The sequence below is a fragment of the Rhinatrema bivittatum genome, chromosome 5 (assembly GCF_901001135.1).
Source record: "Rhinatrema bivittatum chromosome 5, aRhiBiv1.1, whole genome shotgun sequence".
In the NCBI taxonomy this organism is placed as follows: Eukaryota; Metazoa; Chordata; class Amphibia; order Gymnophiona; family Rhinatrematidae; genus Rhinatrema; species Rhinatrema bivittatum.
In genome coordinates, this window is record NC_042619.1 from 238,980,443 (window position 1) to 239,002,258 (window position 21,816).

Sequence of the window (21,816 nt, forward strand, 5' to 3'; positions counted from 1 at the left end):
TAACAGTATTTCTGGTGATGTAATTTCAGCAGTAAGAAGATCACGCATCTCTGGCGTGAGATGAGGCAAATTGGTAGATTGGAGATTATTGATGTCTGTAGTCTGTATGTGGGATTCAGCAGAGTAAATGTCTTGATAGAATTTCAGAAATTGTTGGGTGATAGCCGTGTTGGTGGACTCAACTCAGCCCTACTCATTTTTAATTTTGAGAATATGATTCAGAAAGGTTTGCTTTTTTAATTGGTGTGCTAGGATCCTTCCAGCTCTATTTCCTCCCTCAAAATGAGTTTGACTGGTAAGATTTAATACATGTGTAATATGATCCAAATCTAATCTATGCATATCTTCCCTGGTTTTAGAGCAAGCACTTTCTTGGAGCCCATTTAAACATGTTTGTGGGTTAGATCTGTAATCTTATCCCGTAGGTGGGATCAGGCTGCTTCCTTCTGCTTTTTAAGAAAGGATGAATGGGAGATAAAGTGGCCCCTGATGTATGATTTAAAGCAGTCCCACACCATAATCGGGGAAGCAACTGAGTTTTCGTTGGTCTGGAAGAAGTCGCCGATTACCTGTGCGGAGGTGTGTATAAAAGAGGGGTCTTGTAGAATAGAGTCATTGAGCCTCCAAAATTTACAGCCATGGTGTCCCCCCCCCCCCCCCCCCCCCCCCCCCCCCCCCCCAGGTAGTTGAAGTGTTAGAAGGATCGGAGCATGATCAGACCAGGAGATAATTCCCACCTCTGGTTGTTGAGCTATGTGGAAGAGTGATTTATCTACCAAAAGGTAGTCAATTCTAGAGTATGAATCGTGCGGCTTGGAATAGAATGTGTATGAACGCGAGTGTGGGAAGGTGGTTCTCCAAGGATCCATTAGATTATGCTCATTCAAAAGCTCTTTAAAAACTCTAGTGTGAACCATGGCTGTATGACAATGCCCCTTGGAGGTATCCAAGGAGGGGAGAGATGGTGACATTAAAATCGCCTCCCAAGATCAGGTGCCCAATGACATGGTGGGTTATAGTGTGATGAATATGCTTAAAGAAAACAGCCTGTTCCCTGTTTGGGGCATATATGTTAAGAGTAAAATCAGAATCTTTCCTAGCGTGTAGCAGATGGACTCAGGACCAATGAATATAATGTACTCCTCATAGCAGTTGGAGAAGGATCAGATTTCAATCTGATGTCAGCCCCTAGTACATATACCCCTTCAGGAAGTGCAGCTCTTCAGTATTTTCCGTCTCCATAACAGTTAGAGACTTATCTGCATGCTCTCACAGCGATAGAACAAAATCAACGGAGAAAACCCAAATTCGGAAGAAACCTACCTCTGAAGACGAGCCCCGCTCTCCTGCGGTGATACCCTCGGGTCCCTTCCCCAGTTGAGAATTCCCGAGGTGATTTCCATGGTCCCTCGGAGGTGAGCCTCGGTCTGGCGGCCGAATCGTGGCGAGGACCTAGCCCCCTATCTCAGGCACGGCTGAGAGGCAGCGGGTGCACCCTCGAGCGCGGCGGTGAAGGTATTTGCCCTCTTCCCCGCAGCCGGAGACTGCCCGGAATGAAACCAGGAAGCGCCGAAGACGAGGTAAGGTAGAAATCTTCTGCATAGACGCCGGTCTCCGAGGTTCGAGGAGTCACACAGGTTGCCAGCCGGGACCAGTGCTACCGGGTTGGATCCGCCTTAGCAGGGCCAGGCCCCGGTTGGTACTAAGGGTCTTCCCACGTGGAGACCCTCCGAGGTGGTCGCCAGTTTGTCTGCGTGGTCGCCATCGCCATATTGGCCCTATTCGCCGCTCTGTCCGCAGTCTCGTTCCGGGCACACGAGACCAGCTAGGCACACAAAATACATGTGCGCATAAAGTTACACGCACAAGGGCCGCGCGCATAAGATACACGCGCGCCTATCAGGCTGAGCGCATACCTGCAACTTGGGTGCATACTTACGCGCACAACCTGCACGCACATCTTAGACGCGCCGGAGCGCATAAGGGTTTACGCGCCTATATCCATGGCACCACCGGAAACAGAGCTCAAGGCCTCTGTCCAGCATGCCATATCAGGGCCGCACAAAGTGAAGAGGCCAACGCCCTGTGCGCTCAGTGTGAGGAGGCCCTGGGAGATCCAGGCCAGGGCCAGTCCCACCCAGGGCCGGGGACTAGCTCCTCAGTGAGTACCCCAGACCTAGCAAATTCCAGCGGAACTCCTCCTCAGCCGGGGACCCCCAGGGACTCAACGCCCCTTAGCTTGGACCCAGCGTCTATCTCATGGGTGGAATTCTTCAAAGGGTTACACACCTTCATCCACATGCAGACGGAGCCTCCAGCCAAACAGCCACAGCCTCCACCAGAAGACCTTTATCCCTCAGGCCCCTCTAGGCCTAGACAAAGTTTCCACTGCCCAGAAGCCCCACCTATAGGGACACAGACAACTCTGAAGAGGAAGCAGAGCCCCTAGAAGAGGGGAAACTCCCCCGGGGACAGAGCCTCACCGAACCATGTGATGCTTCTTCTCCAAGGACAAACTCCCAGACCTTGTCACCCACAGCTTGGAAGAGCTTGCTATCCCGGGCGCAAGTGCTTCGGGGGAGCCTAAGACGAATCCCCTACTAGAGGGACTCTGCCAGATCTCTCGCCATTTCCCTCTCTTACAGCCGTCCAGCAGCTAATTGACCTGGAATGGAGTGCTCCAGAGTCCACATTCAAAGGGGGACGAGCCATGGCAGCCATGTACCCCCTGGGCCCGGCGGCCAAAGACCTCCTGACATGCCCAAAAGTGGATGCCATGGTCTGCGCAATCTCGAAGCGCACTACTATCCCAGTGGAGGGAGGAGCAGCGCTCAAAGATGCTCATGACCGGCTTCTGGAATCTATCCTTAAACAGTCCTTCGACGTCGCTGCTATGTCCCTACAAATAGCAGCCTGCTGCAATGTTGTGACACGTGCCTGCCTATCTCAGACCAGGAGCAACATCCCTGGGGAGGTCATGGAACCAGCAGTATCATTCCTTGTGGACGCTGCCTCCGATCTGGTGTGCACAGCGGCCAAAGGAGTTTCCTCAGCTGTGGCCGCCAGGAGACAACTCTGGCTCTGAAGCTGGTCGGCTGACTCATCTTCCAAAACGCGTCTCACAAGGATGCCTTTCAAAGGATCCCTTCTATTCGGCAGCGAACTAGAGAAACTGGCCAACAAATGGGGTGAGTCCCCATTGCCACGCCTACCAGAGGACAGAAATAAGAGAAACCAGCGACCCTTCTCCCAGGCCTCCAGGGGCAGAGGTTCACAGCGCTTCAACCCATACAGGAGCAACTATCAAGCACCCCGCTCTACGGGCAGAAACCAGTCCTTTCGAAACAAGCACAACAAGAGGGAAACCAATGCGGGTCCAGGCCCCAGCCGCACCCCACAATGAGATTCAGCCGACCTGTCCAAGGGAAGAAGCCATAGTGGGCAGACTAGCCCTATTCTACCACAGATGAGTTGAGATAACTTCAACAAGTGGGTCCTAGCCATCATTCGAGAGGGGTACTACCTGGATTTCCTACGAACCCCTCCGGACGAGTTCGTGGAATCCCCCTGCCACAAACTCCAAGAGAGTGGCAGTGGAAGCTACACTGCCCAGACTACTGGCTCTCGAGACCATAACCCCCAGTGCCTCCACAAGAAATAAATACTGGGCATTATTCCATTTATTTTATCGTCCCCAAGAAAGAGGGGACGTTCAGGCCCATCCTGGACCTCAAGTCGGTCAACCGCCACCCTAGGATTCCCCACTTCCGCATGGAAACCCTACGCTGGGTAATAAGGGCGATACAACCGGGAGAATTTCTCACATCCCTGGATCTTTCGGATGCCTACCTACACGTCCCAATTCACCAGGAACACCAGCACTTCCTACGCTTCAAAATCCTGGACCGTCACTACCAGTTCCGGGCACTACCCTTCGGGTTAGCCACAGCACCCCGGACGTTCACCAAGATCATAGTGGTGGTGGCGGCAATACTGAGGAAGGAAGGAATCCTTGTACACCCTTACCTAGATGATTGGCTGATAAGGGCAAAATCCCCAGAGGAAAGCAACCAACAGAGTCAAAATTCTACTGGAGAGCCTAGGATGGGTGGTCAATACAAACAAAAGTTGTCTGCAGCCCTCACAGTCTCTAGAATACCTAGGAGTCCGATTCGACACCAAAGAAGACAAGGTCAGCCTGACTCCCACAAGGAGATCAAAACTGAGGAACCAGTTACAAATCCTGCTGAGCGAACCTCGGTATGGGATTACCTGCAAGTCCTTGGTCTGATGGCATCCACACTGGAAGTGCCATGGGCACGAGCTCACATGAGACCCCTACAGCGCTCACTTCTATCGCGATGGAATCCACTGTCTCAGAACTACGCCATACACCTACCACTCCCGGGCAGAGTTCGGACCCAGCTACGAAGGTGCTGCAGGTCAGCCACCTGAGCCAGGGAACAAGATTATCGATTATGCGATTTTTGCAGTTAATTGTGCATTGTCTGCGCGTAGAGCATTGCAAGAGTTTTTATTTATAGAGGATTGTTCAGATTGGCCATCTAGGCGCACATCAATTTCGTCCACCCGGTGCCCCAGGGACGTGAGATCTTCCTGTATTTCTTCGACGTGAGCTATAGAAGCTCTTGTCAATAAGCTTTAATATCAGCCCTTAGGCTAGCAAACCAGTCCCGGAATTCAGCCCTAGTCGGGTGATCCGATGGTTGGTTATCGGTTTGTTCAGGGCATAACTTGTGAGACTCGGGGCTTTCAGCGAGCGAACAGACGCCATCTTGGTCTCGGGCCTCTCGATCGGGTAGGCCGTCTAAGTCTTTGTTCCCTTCTTTATGGTAGGAAAAACATTGAAAATCTGGATTTTTCTTTCTGCAAAACAGGAGCTGGGGGGAGACCACGTGATCAGCTAGAGTGGCCCTCTAGGGCATTCTCAATCCTCCAATGGGCATTCCACCCCTGATGGCTAGAGTCACTATGAGAGTGCTAGGCCATTGTTGATTGCATTGCATTGCATTGTATTGGTTCCCAGTATTTGAGCATGTAAAATTTAAATTAACTGTGGTGTTTCAATATATGCCAGCGAGGGCAGTTCTGTGGGACCAGCTCCAGTTCCTTCTGGGCTTGGTCTGGACCCGGTTGCCTTTTCTTGGGTGGAATTTTTTCAAGGCTTATAAGCTTTTCTGCAGGCGCAGTCCTCAGCTTCCCCCGTTTCTGTCCGGTCAGGCCCTCAGCCGGTGGCTCCTCCCTCTTCCAGTCCTATGCTTAAGCACCAGGGCTCACCTCTGCTCCCTGCAGGTGTTCCCGACAGGAATCCGGATGGCACTGATGATGAGGTTGATTCTGATTCCCTGGAAGATGGGGAAATTCCACCAGGACTGGAACCATATCAAGTCTTGTTATGGTTCTTTCATAGAGATGAACTGCTGGCCCTGATTTCCCAGACCTTGAAACAGCTGGGTGTCCCTGGTTCAGATGCTATGTCAGAGCCGAGGAAGAATCCCATTTTGGTTTCCTTACATAAAGCCTCTTGTTTTTTTCCCTGTGATGGATGCCATCCAGGAATTGATTGATCTGGAATGGGATGCCCCAGAGGCAAATTTTAAAGGGGGTCGGACATTGGAAGGCCTGTACCCCCTGGATCCAGCTGTGAGGGAACATTTGTGATTTCCCAAAGTGGATGCTCTGGTATGTGCCATCTCTTAAGTGGACGATTATCCCCGTAGAGGGAGGAGAGCGGCCTTGAAGGATGTACTTGATAGGACTGAGGCTATTCTTAAGCAAGCCTTTGATGCAGTGGCAATTAATTTACAGATTGCCTTCTGTTGAGCCCTAGTGGCGAGATCTTGTCTGCTTCTCTTTCAGGAAATTGATGAGTCTGTTGGGAATTTCAGAGCGCTTATAGAGCCTGTTGCCTCTTTAGCAGTTGCAGGTTGTGATTTGTCCAGACCTCGGTCAGAGGAGTGGCTTCGGTGATAGCAGCCAGGCATCAACTCTGGTTGTGAAACTGGTTAGCTGACACAGCTTCCAAAGCCAGTCTTACCAAGGTGCCCTTTAAAGGCTCACTTTTGTTTGGGAGTGAGTTGGAGAAACTGGCCTGTAAGTAGGGCGAATCTCCAGTGCCTCTGTTGCCAGAGAATAAGAAACCGTTACAGCGCCCCTTTTGGTATGAGGGGTCGTTTCAGGGTTCCAGGTGTTTTCGTCCCTTCAGAGGAACGAACTTTCTGTGGACTTGGCCTTTCAGTAGGTCTCCGTCCTTTTTGTCCCCGGCAATCCAAGAGAGGAGCGGGCTCGGGTGGTGAACCTTCCTGAGCTTCCCAAGGAAGGTTTGCCTTCCCACCTTCCGGGACAGGAAATAGGGGGACGTTTCTCTCTTATCGGAGGTGGGTCAAGATCACATCAGACCAGTGGGTCCTGATGGTGATACGTGAAGGGTATGCACTAGAATTTCACAGTATTCCTCTGGATGTGTTCATAGTGTCACTTTGCCACTCCCTGCAGAAGAAGCAGGCAGTGGAGTTCACGCTTCAAAGGCTCCTCAGACTGAGGGCTGTGATTCCGGTGCCCACATCTCAAAGTATGGGGTATATTCCTTTTATTTGTCGTCCCATCTTGGATCTTTAGAAGGTCAAATGTCACTTGAACATGACTCATTTTCGAATGGAAATATTACGCTCTAGTAGGGGGAATTTCTGACCTCCTTGGATCTGTCAGAGGCTTACCTTCATATTCCCATCAGATTGGAACACCAACACTTTCTACGCTTTGTGTGTTGTGGCACTATTATCAGTTTCAGGTGCTGCCTTTTTGTTTCGCCACCGCTCACAGAACGTTTTCCAAGATTATGGTGGTAGTAGCAGCGGCCTTGCAAAACGAAGGAATCCTGGTGCACCCGTATTTGAACATCTGGCTGATTCGAGCCATGTCTCAGGAAGAGAGCCATTTGGTGACACACAAGGTGATCTCTTTATTGCAGGAGCTTGGTTCGGTGGTGAACCTGACCAAGAGCAATTTTCAACCATCCCATTCATTGGAGTATCTGGGGGTCCGGTTCAACACGGGACAGGTCAGAATTTTCCTACTGGAAGTTCGTATTCAGAGATTGATGTCTCAGATGTGTCAGTTCATGAACACCATGTGCTCGACAGTGTGGTCCTACCTATAGGTGCTCCATTGGCAGCTACCCTGGAAGTGGTGCCGTGGGCAAGGGTGCATATGTGTTCTGTCTACTATCTCGTTGGAACCTGCAGTCTCAGGATTATGCGGTTCAGCTCCACTTGCTGATGGAAATCTGCTCCCACCTCCAGTGGTGCTTGCAGGAAGATGATCTAAGAAAGGGAGTTCTCTTGTCCTCTCTGTCCTGGTTGGTACTCGCGACAGATGCAAGTCTCCATGTTTAGGGGGCTCACTGTCTGGAGTTAATGGACCAGGGGTGCTGGAACATGAATCACCTGGAGGCTCGGGTGGTACGGCTCGTATGCTTGCAGTTTAGCCACAGGCTGCAGAATCAAGTGGTTCGCATGATGTCAGACGACGTGACAACGGTAGGCTATATCAATTGCCAGTGAGGAACCAAGAGCCAGCAAGTGTCACAGGAAATTAGACCAACTGATGGAATGGGCGAAAGGTCATCTGCACATGATCTCTGCCACTCACATTGCAGGAAAAGACAACATAAGAATGGATTTTTCAGCAGGGAGAGTCTGGACCCAGGAGAGTGGGTGTTGTCAGCCAAGGCATTTCAGCTGATTGTGGATCACTAGACCTTCCATTCCTAGACCTGCTGATGACTTCTCCTAATGCAAAGGTTCCTCGCTTCTATAGTCACAGGAGAGATTCGTGGTCCCTGGGAATAGATGTTCTCGTACAGGTCTGGCCAGAAGAGAGATTGCTTTATGCCTTTCCTCTGTGGCCCTTGCTGGGCAAGATAATTCGCAAGATCGAAGGCCACAGGGGGCTAGTATTCCTGGTGGCGCCGGACTGGCCCAGGCATCCGTGGTATGTGGGTTTGCGACGACTCCTAGTGGAGACCCCCTTTTGTCTTCTGCCAAACATGGATCTGTTACTGCAGGGACTGGTTCTTCACGAGGATCCGACTCTGTTCTGTCTTACGGTTTAGTCCTTAAGAGGGCTTGCCTGTTGAACCATGGTTATTCCTCTGTGGTAATTGCCACCTTACTCCGTGCTCGCAAGTTCTCCACTTCCTTGGCTTATTTACGGGTTTGGAGAGTGCTTTTGGCCTAGTAATGAGGAGTGTGGTGTTCTTCCTCGATCAGTTAAGATCCCACTCATTCTGGACATTTTGCAGGAAGGATTGAATAAAGATTTGGCCCTTAATTCCTTGAAAGTGCAGGTTACAGCTTTTACCTGTTTTAGGGACCAGGTTCATTGTCATCTCACCCTGATGTGTTTGATTTTTTTGAAGGGAGTGAAGCATCTTAGGTCTCCCTTGAAGTTACCAGTTCCCTTGTGAAGTCTTAACTTGGTGCTGATATTTTGGCAGGCCCTACGTTCCGACTGCTGTGTAGCCTTTCCTTGCAGTTGTTGGCCTTGACTGTGTTCCTGGTGACTATATGTTCAGCATGTTGAATTTCTGAGCTGCAGGCCTTGTCTTGTCGGGAGTCGTTCCTTGGGGTAACTCCAGGGGTGTTACAGCTGCGTACTCTTCCATCTCCTTGCCATCCCTGGACAAGGTCAGGGATGTGGAGGAGTATCTCCTCTTGCACTCCTTGGATATCAGGAGACTTGTGCGGTATTTGGAGGTTTCCGAACCTGTTTGTTCTCCATGGTGGGAGTAAGCAGGGCGCTCTACTCTCGACTCCTCCCACTCTCTCACCTTGGACTGATGGCCGCGGCGGCATCTGCTTGACGTTCTCTCCACCGTCCCCGGACCGGCTTTGGTGCTGCCTCCCGCCATTCTCCTTCAAGGTACCTCTAGGGCGCGTGTGCACGCCGCTCTCATCTTAACTCTACGTTGGCGCGAACCTCAGGAGCATCCCCCTGTTCTGATGTCACAACTTCCAGGTATATCTGCCTACAGTATTTGCTAGCTCGTTGAGTTAGCAACAGGATTCTTATGGATGGGATTCGCTCTCCGTTCCTAAGCTACTCTGCCACTCCAGTGCTATCTGGAACTCTTACTACCGATCGGGGTCTCTAATGGGGTACCTGCTCCTCGGGGGCCTCTGCTTCTTTCAGGTGCTATCAGGAAACCAGTACTTGCTCCTCGAGGGCCCATGTTTCCTGTGTCGCTGCCTGCAACCTCTACCCTTCTACCTAGAAGAACTAACTTACAGTTACCATCCGTGAGTACAGAAACAATCTCTCTCCACAGTACTGCTTCACTGGAATCAGTAACTCATTCCTCAAGGGCCTGCTCTCTGCTCCGGTGCCAGACCTCTCATCTAGTGGAATCTCTGTTACCTCTAAGTGAATACAACGCTTCTGAGTCTCTCAGCTCTAAGAGATCAGGTATTCGCTCCTCGAGGGCCTGCTCTCCCTGTCTCGGAGCTTCTCCTATTGCTACATTGGGACTCTGAATGTTAATCTTATTGTGTGCTCATAACTCTGTCTCTTTCCACTACGGCACTGCCTTGCAGAGGATCCGCTGTTCCAGCATTCTGTGTGAGACGCGCCCAGCCGGGCTCTACAACCACTACTCACTATTGCGACCTCTGGTGGTCATTCACACTGTTTAATAAAAGATTCAAATCTGTGTTTGTCTGTCCGGAGTCTAGCCTGACATCATGGTCCCTCATGGGACTGCCCCCCGTGGGCGTGGTCAGCTGCCAGTGTCCAAGGATCCACCCAAACACCATTAACCATAACAGAGTTCAGATTACCTATTGAAGAATTATACACAAGAATATAAGAATAAAACAGCAAACAATAAATGTACCAACATCATACACCAGTACATTACAAGAAAAAAAGCCAAGAAACCATCTGCTAGGAATCTATGTCCAAAGGAGATGCAATAAATACAAAGTGATAAGGTCCCACATCTTCTTCCTGAGTAGACCAGAAATGTTCTTCTCAGATGCTATTTCAAAATTAGAATAAAAACACAAAATATTTCACCGCATATTCATGGACAGTGATGAATTATCCTTTCAGTTACTCAAGATGAGCTTGATTGCAGCCGAAAGCATAAAGTCCAAAAGCCTCTGCTTAGAGTGAGATAGCAAAATACCTAAAGCCAAGGGCTTAGAAATAATAATACTTTTAGAAACTGGAACATTAAAGTGTCAGAACAGCAATGATTTGATCCCATTCCTCAATTCAATAATCCTATAAATCTGAGCCATAAAACATTTGTGATAGGAGTCCTGATCCTTATTATATGACCAACAAAATCCATTCTTTTGGGCAGGAAAATCAGTGCAAATTGCCAAAGTTATCTGTGTCCTATACACAACCAAAAACATTGACTAGGTTAGTGAAGCAGGAAGGGAAACATGAATGATTATATTCCAAAATAACCAAGAAGCCAGAGCCAGTTCTATGCTCAAACCTTCCCATACTTTTTCAGTTGCCAGAATCTCTTTGAGCTCCCTTCGTAGCAGACGTGTCTCATCCAGTTTCGTGGCCTTGTCCACTTAGACTAGTTCCACACACATGCTCCCTTCCATAAGTGGCATGGTTTCTTGCTAACCAGCAGTGTTCGTTCTCTCAGGTTGTCTTCAGCAAATGCTTAACAGAAGTATTTAATATTTTTACATTTTCCTCATTTCTCTCTGTATGTTGTGCCTTGTCACCTTTCAGTCTTACTTCTACCTCTTCCTTTCTCTGACATACCTGAAAAATGTTTTGTCAACTCACTTTGTCTCTTTAGCAGTTGTCTTCCACCCATGCTTTTGTCATCCTGATTTCTTTCCTTGTCTCTTGAGTTTTGCCAGATATTCTTCTCTGTTGTCTTTTTGAGGTCCTTTGTACTTTTCAAATGCAGATCTATTTTTTTTTTACTTTTTTTTCCCCAGCTACTTCAACAAATCATATTGGTTTTCTTTTAGGGCTCCTGCCTGTCTCATTGACCTTTTCACCCGCCCTCTTGCCCTGTGTGTGCCTATACTGCTTGCACCTCACTTAACCATTGAAACAAAATATAGTGTACGCCTCTTGGCTAAATAAACACATCACATTGAATCAATAAATTTGACCCAAATGGTGGAAATTTCTGGTCCCAGTATGGTTAAGGACAAATCGCAGAGGTAGTCACCTGTTTGTGTTCAAGAAACAGAAGTTAGAAGGAAATTTGTGGGCAGATGTCATGTTAGCTGGGATTACCACACATTGATATTTGCTTATTTTAATTATAATCACATTTCAGTTCTAAATTTTTTCTTTCTGTGGGGGGAAATGAATATCCATAGCGTAGCCAGAACCACAGGAGCACCCAGGCCTCCCCTTCAGGCACACAATCTTGCTGTCCACATCTAATGCCACTAATAGCAAAGGGAACTTGTTTGCATGTAATATTCTTTTTAAATGCTACTGAAGGGATACTTGTTCTACTTGATTCTTTTTTCTATCCAAACGTAATCAGGTCAGTCTAAATCTGACACCCCCTTGGGAATGCTAGGGAATCTCAGGCTAAATTTCCTTCACAACAGCCCAGATGTTTCTCTTCTGATCCTACCCTCAAATTTGTTTGACTGTAAACCAGTGCTAATTGGATATTATAGTTCTGGCCTACATCCCTCGACAGATTTCCCAGCGAGATCTTCAGAGCCATGGGCTTGCTATGCATAGAAACCAGCAGTAGTGGCTAGAGAGCATGGCCCATACCATTCCCAAGAGTGAGTTCACCTCAGAATCCCAGACAGCCACTTAGCAGCGTGGAAGACCTCCATGGGAAATCTGTCTTGGGGGATGTAGGCCAGAACTATAATATCCGATTAGCACTGGTTTACAGTCAAACGGATTTGAGGGTAGGATCAGAGGAGAAACACCTGGGCTGTTGTGAATGACAGCACATCTTAGCCTGAGATTCCCTAGCATTCCCAAAGTGGTGTTTAAAATCATGAGAGGTCTAGAACGGGTAAATGTGAATCATTTATTTACTCTTTCGGATAATAGAAGGACTAGGGGCACTCCATGAAGTTAGCATGTGGCACATTTAAAACTCATCGGAGAAAGTTCTTTTTCATTCAACGCACAATTAAACTCTGGAATTTGTTGCCAGGGGATGTGGTTTAAAAAAGGATTGGATAAGTTCTTGGAGAAGTCCATTACCTGCTATTAATTAAGTTGACTTGGGAAAATAGCCACTGCTTTTACTAACAGTAGCATGGGATAGACTTAGTTTTTGGGAACTTGCCTGGTTTTTATGGCCTGGTTTGGCCACTGTTGGAAACAGGATGCTGGACTTGATGGACCCTTGGTCTGACCTAGTATGGCATGTTCTTATGGCTGTTCCCAGTATTTCTGTCCTTTTGTACAGAATTCTGTTTAAACAGTTTTTGTTTCAGCAGCTAAGTGATAAAATGGGGAAAGGAGTTCTTTGTGTTCAGAATTGCAGAGTTATGAAGTCCTAAAACAAAAAAAAAGTATCCATAGAGGTTAGAAATAACAAGAGCACAAGATCTTTGTACCAGGGGATGGAGTTTGGATGCAGTTTTGATTTTTCATTACTTTTAGCTACAATATTTGTGGACTTTGGTCTGTTGCCAGACAGTAGATTTAAAGTAAATGTGCTTATTGTTTAAGAGAAGGCCAGAAGTGCAGACTCCTCCCTAGACTTGTTCCTGCCTACCTCACTGAGATTTTCACCATCCTCTTGTTTTGTGTCTCTGTGCCGCTCATATCTTTATCCCAACATTTAACCTACACAGCAAAATCCAGTGTACACCTCTTGGCCAAATTAACACATCATGTCAATTCACCACATTTGTGCCCAGTGGCAGTATGGAAAGTGTCTTGTTCATAAAGCATGTTGGATCTAAAATTAGAAAAACTAGATGGGCCCTCTGGTCCTCATTTATGGTCATGTTATATGGTTCTGTGTTTTGATATTGAGAAGTGTTCATTTAGTCAAGAAGCATACAGTGTGTTTTGGGTTGTTGGTGCGTGTTCACTGTATTTTTTTTTATATAGTACGATTGTAAAGCAATTTGTCATCCTTTTATGCAGGTGGTTTTGAAAATAGCTTTGTGTTCTTGTTCCAAGCAGCAATGGCTGGTCGAGTGCTCGTGATTGGGAGTGGAGGCAGAGAGCATGCTCTGGCTTGGAAACTGGCAGCATCTCCACAGGTGAAACATGTCTTCGTTGCCCCGGGAAATGCAGGGACAGCAAGCCAGGAAAAAATATCCAATTCAGGTAAAGAAAATGTATGGTACAGAATTCTGGATTATTGATGTGCAGACACGGCAGGTTTTAAGGGTCATAACCACACAGTTTAGTGTCAAGCTTTTGTGTTTTTGTTTGCTGCATGTAGTTGTAACAAGCAGATAGGTTATTTCATTTAGTATTAAAGGGCTCTCTTGTCCACCTGTGTCACTCGAAAATCAGCATTAGAGTAGATCAATTACCACAAGTGGATTAAACACCTCTGCCAGCAGATGGAGATGGAGCAAAAGCTGACATCAAGGCCCTGTAGTCCTGCCCCGACATCGCCCACCACTATTCTGGTGGGCATGATTTCCCTTCGGGGGATTGCCTATGAGTAAAAAAAAAAAAGAGAGAAGGAGGAGATGATGGAAGAAGGAGACATCTATATAGCACCGCTTGCCTCCTGGGGTGATACCATGTGGACTTTCCTTCACTAGAGTGCCCTCAGTCCGGTAGCGTGGACCTAAAATTTCAATTAGCGGTTGCAGGCCAAGAGAGGCTTGGCGGTGAAGGCTGTAGCGCCCCCCCCCCCCCCCCCCCCCCCCACACCACCATAGCCAGGACCCATTCCTGCTGTCAGCCAGGGAGAGCTGACCTCAGGTAAGCTTTTTTTTTTTTTTTTTAAACTGTACAAAAAAAAATCAATAAGAAAAAAACATCAGGAGAAAGGGTCTGTTACTCTGCATTCAGCTGTCCCACTCACATTTCTGGGGAGTTCTGTGAGGTAAGGAGGAAGTGCAGGCATGTCGGGTTGAGCAGCCATTTCGCTAGGCCCAGCTCCCAGATTTTTCTTCTTTTGGGCGCATGATAAGCTGCGAGGTGATTTTGTGCATTTTTCACCGTGGGCCACTGGCACACGCTGCACGTCTAGTTGTGCGCCAAACTTTGACATCTTTTTTTGGTTCGGTACTGGGTGCCCAGTTTGGGCACTTAGTTGGACCTGCAGCCTAGGTGAGTATACTTGGGCGCATGTTTTTTGGTGCATCCACTTTGGGTGTGGGTTTTATGCGCAGGTAATCTAGGTGCGAGCTTTTACCATTCTGGACGCTTACAACCATTGTGCCTGGCGAAGAAGCCTAAGCATTTATTCATTTGTGCTGCATGCCAATCAGAGCCATTTAGCTGGTGCTTTCTTCAAGCCTGTGTCAGCACTGCCTGAATGGTCAGGGAGATTTACCTCCTTCTGATTTTGCCGATGAGGGTCCATCTCCTCAGTCTGTGGGGAATGGGACCAAGGGCAGCATGACAGGGGTGTCTCCTCCCTAGGTCGATCTACGGACCAAGTTGTCAGGATGTCCGCTTTGGGTCTGTGTGGCCTGGAATGGACCGGTCCTCCTTTTTCCTGGGTAGAATTCTTCCAGGGATTGCAGACATTTTCTACAGGGGCAGTCTTCTGAGTTGGCAGTGTTTGCTAATGTAGGTCCATGTGCACAGACTGCTGCTCTGCCTGTCTCCACAGTCAAATACCATGGTGCAGCATGGTCTTAAAAAGTTCGAATGCAGGTGGACAAGATTATGCTGCTGATGGTGGCTCTCCCAGTGAGTAAGGGGAGATTCCCCCAGATTTGGAGCCTTAGAACTTTTTTCCGTTGTTCATAGAGATGAATTGCCGAGCTTGATATCTCAGACATTGAAGACCCTCAGAGTGGCAGGGTCTGACTCCTTGGGGATGCAGAAGAAGGATCCCATTTTGGTCACCCTACGCAAGGCTTCTTGTTTCTTTCCCCTCCTGGATGCAATTCAGAAGTTGATTGATTTGGAATGGAGTGAGCCAGAGGTGTCCTTTAAAGGAGGATGTATCTTGGCCTGTATATCCCTTGGTTCCACAGGCCAGAGAGCAGTTGCATTTCCCTAAGGTGGATGCCTTAGTGTGTTCTGTCACAAAACGTACCACCATCCCAGTAGATGGGGGTGCGGCATTGAAGGATGCTCCGGATAGAAAGATTGAGACTATCCTAAAGCAAGCCTTTGAGGCAGTGCCGATAAACTTACAGATTGCTTCTTGTTTCACTTTGGTAGCTCAGGCTACCTTGCATCTTTGTCAGGATTCTGCTAGTGCCATGTCTGATCTTGAACCTATGATAGAACCGGGAGCCACCTTCTTAGCTGGTGCGGGCTATGACTTGGTTCGCACAGCTGCCAGAGGAGCTGCTTCAGTTTTTGTGGCCAGGCAACAGCTGTGGCTACACAACTGGTCGGCAGATACTATTTCAAAGGCCAATCTTACCAAGCTGCTCTTCAAGAACTTGCTTTTGTTTGGCAGTGAAATAGAAAAACTGGCAAGTAAATAGGGAGAGACCCAAAGGGACAAGAAACCCATTGCTCAGACTTTTCGGGCAAGTGGCCTCTCTCAAGACTACTGGCATTTTCAGCTTTATAGGGGAGGTTCTTCCCGGAGGTCCTGTCCCTTCCACAGGTCTCAGTCCCATCAGGCTTTGGAGGTGGAGCCCCTCAGTCTTCCCAATAAAGGTTTGCAGGCTCACCTGGTAGTGCAGGAGACAGGTGGTCACCTATCCCGTTTTTATCACAGGTAGGTCCAGATTTTGGGTCAATGGGTTCTTGAAGTGGTTTGGGCCGGGTATACTCTCGAATTTCTTTGCATTTCTCTGGATTCTTTTATGGTCTCTCCATGCAACTCACCTCAGAAGAGGGTAGAAGTTGAAGCGACATTACAAAGGCTGTTGAACCTGAATGCAGTGATTTCCGTTCCCGAATTGCAGCAAAATATGGGCTGCTATTCTATTTATTTTGTTGTGCCCAAGAAGGAAGAGTCATTTTGGCCCATACTGGATCTCAAGGGCGTCAACCGACATTTACAGGTCATGCATTTCAGGATGGATCTGGTGCACTCTATCATAATGGCAATACAAGCAGGAAAGTACCTCGCGTCTCTAGATCTGACTGAGGCGTATCTGCATATTCCCATCCATCGGGAACATCAGTAGTTCCCTATGGTTTGCTCTTCTGGATAATCATTACCAATTTCAGGCCTTGCCTTTCATGCTAGCCACAGTGCCCAGGACCTTTTCCAAGGTCATTGTGGTGGTAGCAGCGGCCCTTTGCAAGGAGGGTATTCTAGTTCACCCCTATCTGGACAGCTGGTTGATTTGAGCCAAGGACTTGGAAGAAAGTCTTTTTGCCTCCTGCAGGGTAGTTTCCTTGCTAAAGGAGCTAGGCTGGGTGGTGAATCTAGCCAAGAGCAATTTGCAACTGTTTCAGACCCTGGAATATCTTGAGGTTCGGTTTGATACAAGGCAGGGCAGAATATTTCTGCCGGAGTCTCGGATCCGCACATTGATAATGCGAGTTCGATCACTGTGGAACTCTTTGTCCAACTATGTGGTCTTATCTGCAGGTCCTGGGGTTGATGGCTGCTGCGTTGGAAGTGGTTCCCTGGATGAGGGCTCATATGCACCCTCTTCAGTGTGCCTTGCTGTCCTAATGAAGTCTCCATCTCCCTGTCTCACTCAACTCCATACCACCCGGGAGAGTGCTTTCTCAGTTGCTGGACCAACATTTTGGAATTCACTTCCTATTGACCTCAGACACAGTGACTCACTTAAGAATTTTAGAAAATAAATTAAGACCTTTCTTTTTAAATTGGCATATTATTAAGTTGGCTTATTTTAAGTTAACTTTTTTCTTTTAATTCTGAAATGTATTTTATTTGTTTTATTACTGAGTTACCTTATTTGTTTTTATTGGTTTTATTTGATTTCAGATTTGCAATGTGCTGTTTAATTTTGTTTTTATGATCATTCACAGTCTTATTTTCTGATTATGTATGTAAGGATGTTCATCACCTAGGCCTATTGTGTTAAGCGATTCAGATATTCAAATTAATGTGAATGTACAGTTGCAGAACTATGCGGTGAAGCTGCTCCTTCCGTTAAAGTGAGGTCCCAGTTGGACTGCTGGTTACAGGGGAATCATGTCAGGAAGGGAATTTTCCTGAAGACACCGGATTAATTGAAGCTCACAACAGATGTGAGCCTCCAGGGCTGGGGGGCTCACTGTCAGGAGGCAGTGGTACAAAGGGTACTGGAATGCAGCTGAGCAGCAGTAGAACATCAACAGGCTGGAGTCCCAGCGGTTTGGTTAGTGTGCCTGTAGTTCGCCACGTAGCTAGAGGCTTGGGCAGTCCTGATAAATGTCAGACAATGTGACGGTGGCTTACACCAATCGCAAGGGTGGAACTAAGAGAACAGGTGTTGGAGGAGAGAGATGCATTCATGGTGTGGGCGGAACAGCATCTTCTAAGCATATCCACCTCAGATTGCCAAAAAGGGCAATATCTAAGCCAATTTCTTCATCAGGAGAAACTTGGACCCAGGAGAATGGGAGCTGGTGGACGAGGCCTTTCAGCTCCTGGTGAACCACTGTAGCCTACAGGATCTAGACATGTTGGCGAGCTTCAACAACGTGAAGGTTCTATGCTTCTTCAGTCGCAGGTGGGACCCAAAAGCAATGGGCATAGATGCTCTCATTCAGGAGTGACCACGTGATGCCCTGCTGTATGTGTTTCTGCCCTGGCCTTTGATAGGCAGGGTGGTACAGAAGATTGCAAGTCAAACACCATCCTTTTAGTGGCTCTGTATTGGACTCAAAGGCCATGGTATATTAATCTCCAAAGGCTTCTGTTGGGCAGTCCCCTCTGGCTACCATCTTGGATGGATCTGTTATGTCAGGGGCCCATTCTGTACGAGGATCCGGGTCGATTCAGTTTGACCATTGAAAGGGCTCGGTTGTTGAAGTGCAGTTATTCACCTGCTGTAATTTCCAGTCTTCTTTAGGCCTGGAAACTTTCTATTTCTCTAGCTTATGTTAGAGTTTGGAGGGTCTTTGAGGGCTGCTTACCTTGAAGACAATTTTTCTGATAGCAATCTGTTCAACACATCAGGTCTATGAGCTGCAGACTGTTTCCTGCCATGAGCCTTTTCTCCGTGTGACTCTGGGTGCAGATCAACTTCGGACTGTACCCTCTTTTTTTTGTTAAAGGCGGTTTCAGAGTTTGATTCGAATCAGTACATTTGCCTGCCCATTTTGGACAGGGACAGAGATGAAGCGGAGTATAATCTTTTGCATTCCTTGGATGTTAAGCAGCATTTACCGTGGTACTTGGAAATGACTAAAACTGTTCGGAAGTCTGATCACCTGTTTGTGCTCCATGGTGGAGGTAAACAAAGAGGACCAGCAACGCAGGCATCAATAGCATGCTGGGTTAAGGAAGTCATTACAGCAGCCTGTGTAGCTGCTAAGATTGCATTGCTGAAACAGGCTGCATTCCAAGAGGGCTCAGGCAGTATTGTGGGATGAACTTAGTTTGTGTTCGCCTGCTGAAATTTGCCGAGCAGCAACATTGTCATCTTTGCACACGTTCTCCAAGCATTGCCAGTTGGATGTTAGGATTAGGGAGGTCGCCATGTTTGCGCGAATGGTATTGATTGGACCAGTGGTAGTTTCCCGCCCTTCTCGAGATTAGCTTTGGTACATCCCACTAGTGGGGATTAACCTGCCCAAACACTGAGGAAAGAGAAATGACTACCTAAATATTTTATTTCCTCTAAGGGCAGGTCAATCCATGACCTACCCTCAGTTACCGATGTTTTAGTTTATGGTTAGCCTTTATTCAGGCAAGCTATGCAGAGTGTGATTCCTGCTCTTCGTTGAAAACTGGCAAGTGGCTTCTCTAGCCCTTAGTTTACTAGATATGTTCCTCCTTTTGGCTGAGTCAGTTTTCCTGTTGGTTGGGAAACATGAATGGTTGGTTGATTAATGTTCAAGTATAATCAGTTTTGTCCACAGTTTGGGTTTTCTGGATAATACTGGCGGGCTAATTTTGGGACGAAACTATATGGCTGTGGCTGCTTTTGGCTCCATCTCCATCTGCTGGCAGAGGTGCATAACCCACTCATGGGTATTGACCTGCCCTTACTAGAGGAAAGGAAATTATCAGGTAAGTAGTAATTTCTCCTTTTTTTTCCTCTCTTGTTCACAAATGGGCAAAAAATGAAGATAATGTGAAATCCCATGAACAATGGTGTTCTTTATGGCCATGCTGATTTGCTTATCTTTTTTTCATCACCAATAAGATACAACACAAGTTTTTGACTTCTAGCACAAGGAGACCTGTTTAGCATAATTGTCCATACATGCGGAGATAGGGAAGGGGGTGGGGAGGAGAAACTTTCATTTGCTTTGATCATAGTGAGAGAGAACCAAAGAGCTTTCCCCAAGGCACATGTAATAATTCCATAGGAAGGCCACTCTATTCAGCCTTGCTGAGTCCAGACTGTCCTGTGCTGAATGTGCTTCCACATCTGTGCTCTTGGCCATCTGCTCTCCAGATTATTTCCTGACTTTTGTATTCTTGGGTTGGGATCAGATTAGTATTCGGTGTCTTACAGCTGAGAGGTAGGGTCCTGTTGTATCTATTTCTAGAATTAGCACTGCTACCAAAGCAGAGTGATAATAAAGGCACATCTATTTCATAATCAAAACTTTCCTAATAAAATGCCTAGTAGCGCACATGTTATATGGTAGAGGTTCCATGCCATTTTATTTTTATCATCTGTTGTAGAGATCCCTGTCTGTAATCATGCTGCTGTTGTCCAGTTCTGCAAGGAGAATGACATTGCACTTGTGGTGGTTGGCCCAGAGGCTCCTCTTGCTGCAGGTAAAATCAAACAAAGTCCTAAATCTGAAGATATTTCTGGTTTTTGTCCTAGAGTTTGTTCTAAATTGAGGTAGGACCATCAGCCTTGGGCCAGCTTGGGGGCACCATGCAAAAGTTCTAAATTGGGTCTTCCGCACCCCAGGTTGGCTGGGATTGAAAATGCTGTGGAGGCAGCATTCACAGTCTCTGAGAGGAGAGGGTGATGGTCATCATGAAGGGCGATACCTGGTGGCCTGATTTAGAAACCATGATAGGTTCCTTCAGGACTTTTGCTACAGTGAGGGTCTAATAAAATAGTGAGGTGGTGATGAATGAAGGGTCGTGGCACCAGAATTCCAGCCCTGGTTCCGATTGAGCTGGCAGGAAAAGAAGAAAAGAACTCTTAGCTAACTGTAATAAACCTGTTAGCCTTTAAGATCAGTTTGTATGTACTGTTGTACAAATGGGTGATTATAAATTTCTCGTGCTAGTTTTTCTTTTTTTAATTTTCCTCTCCTGTTTTGCTCATAGTTAACTAACTGGTAACAAAACAGTTGTCTGCTAATGTGCCCTGCAAGGAGCAGCCCAAGCCTGTTTGACAATTTACACAACATGTTTTATTGTATTTTCCGCCTGAGTTCATTGTAAACCGGCATGATGTGCTTCACGAATGTCGGTAAATAAAAGTAAATAAATAAAATAAATAAACATGGCGCTCACTTTGTCACTGGAAAGTAAAGTGTTTGGAGAGAGTCTTCCATTTTTATGGATCATAACTTTTATTGGTTGACTCGGATTATGTAATCATTCTCTGTCACTATTGCAGACACATCAGAGGGATGGGACTTGTGTGGTAACTTTTTATTTTTTATTCTTGGTTTTATAAAGATTATCACCCATTCCAAGGCATCTAATGTCTCGTGTCTTTCTGTGCACTTCTGTTGGCATTCAGCAGGGTACTGCAGTGCTGTGAATGCATGACCCACATCAGCTGGTGCCAGTATATCAAACTTAGTAATTTATTTATTTTATTTATTTATTTAAAAGAATTTATATACCGCGAATTAAACAGGATCTGTCTGGCTAAGCGGTTTACAAAATATAAAACATACATAATAAAAATACAGAAATTAAAACAAGTATAATATTTCAAATAGACAATACATCCAAAATGTTAAAAACTAATAAATACTTCTAAAATGATGGCAGAAAAGGACCAGATAGAGGAAGTGATGTTACCTGACTAACATGGATATCTCAGAGATATTTGCTCCTCCTCACAAGTTATTTAATAAAACCCCATGATCGAATCATGCAGCCTGATTTTTTTGACAGACTGGAGAGCTCCATGATTGGAGATCATGACGACCAGAAAAAAATCTATCAATCTCAAGCAGTTCTCTTTCAGTGCGGGAGGATCTCGGTTTGAGGCCTTGCCTGAGCCTGCGGAAGTGGTGCCGGATGTGGGCCTTGACATGAGTGATATTGCAGGCTTGGCCGGTAATAATGATATACTTACTAAACAAGACTTTTAACTGGTTTATGGAAATTAAACAAGGTAATCGACCATTGAAAGAAGAATTCTGCAAGAAGATCTCTGACTTCCGTTTTCATATGCTTGTTATGGGAAAGCAGGTGGAGGATGCAGAGGTTCAGGTTTAGGAGCAGGTGGCACATGTGAAATCCTTATCTACAGAGGTTTCTGAGCTGTGTAAGGTGAATGCAGAGCTGGCTCTTAAACTGGAAGACTTGAGGAATCGCTTGCATTGTTCCAATATTAGGATTCTGAGTCTCCCGGAAACAGAAGAATTTCCTAA

At 46.8% G+C, this 21,816-nt stretch overlaps 1 protein-coding gene across 3 annotated transcripts in view; it reads left to right on the forward strand.

Annotated features, from left to right (window-relative positions):
• The window catches only part of GART (phosphoribosylglycinamide formyltransferase, phosphoribosylglycinamide synthetase, phosphoribosylaminoimidazole synthetase), a 130,354-nt gene that overhangs the window by 9,772 nt on the left and 98,766 nt on the right, over positions 1–21,816 (forward strand). For 2 of the 3 annotated variants that reach the window (XM_029603551.1, XM_029603548.1), the window contains exons 2-3: positions 13,147–13,332; positions 19,925–20,020. In XM_029603551.1, coding sequence (XP_029459411.1) covers positions 13,188–13,332; positions 19,925–20,020 — 241 coding nt within the window. In that variant the 5' untranslated portion in view covers positions 13,147–13,187. The remainder of the gene's footprint in view (positions 1–13,146; positions 13,333–19,924; positions 20,021–21,816) is intronic. The other variant, XM_029603549.1, reaches the window with a different exon arrangement.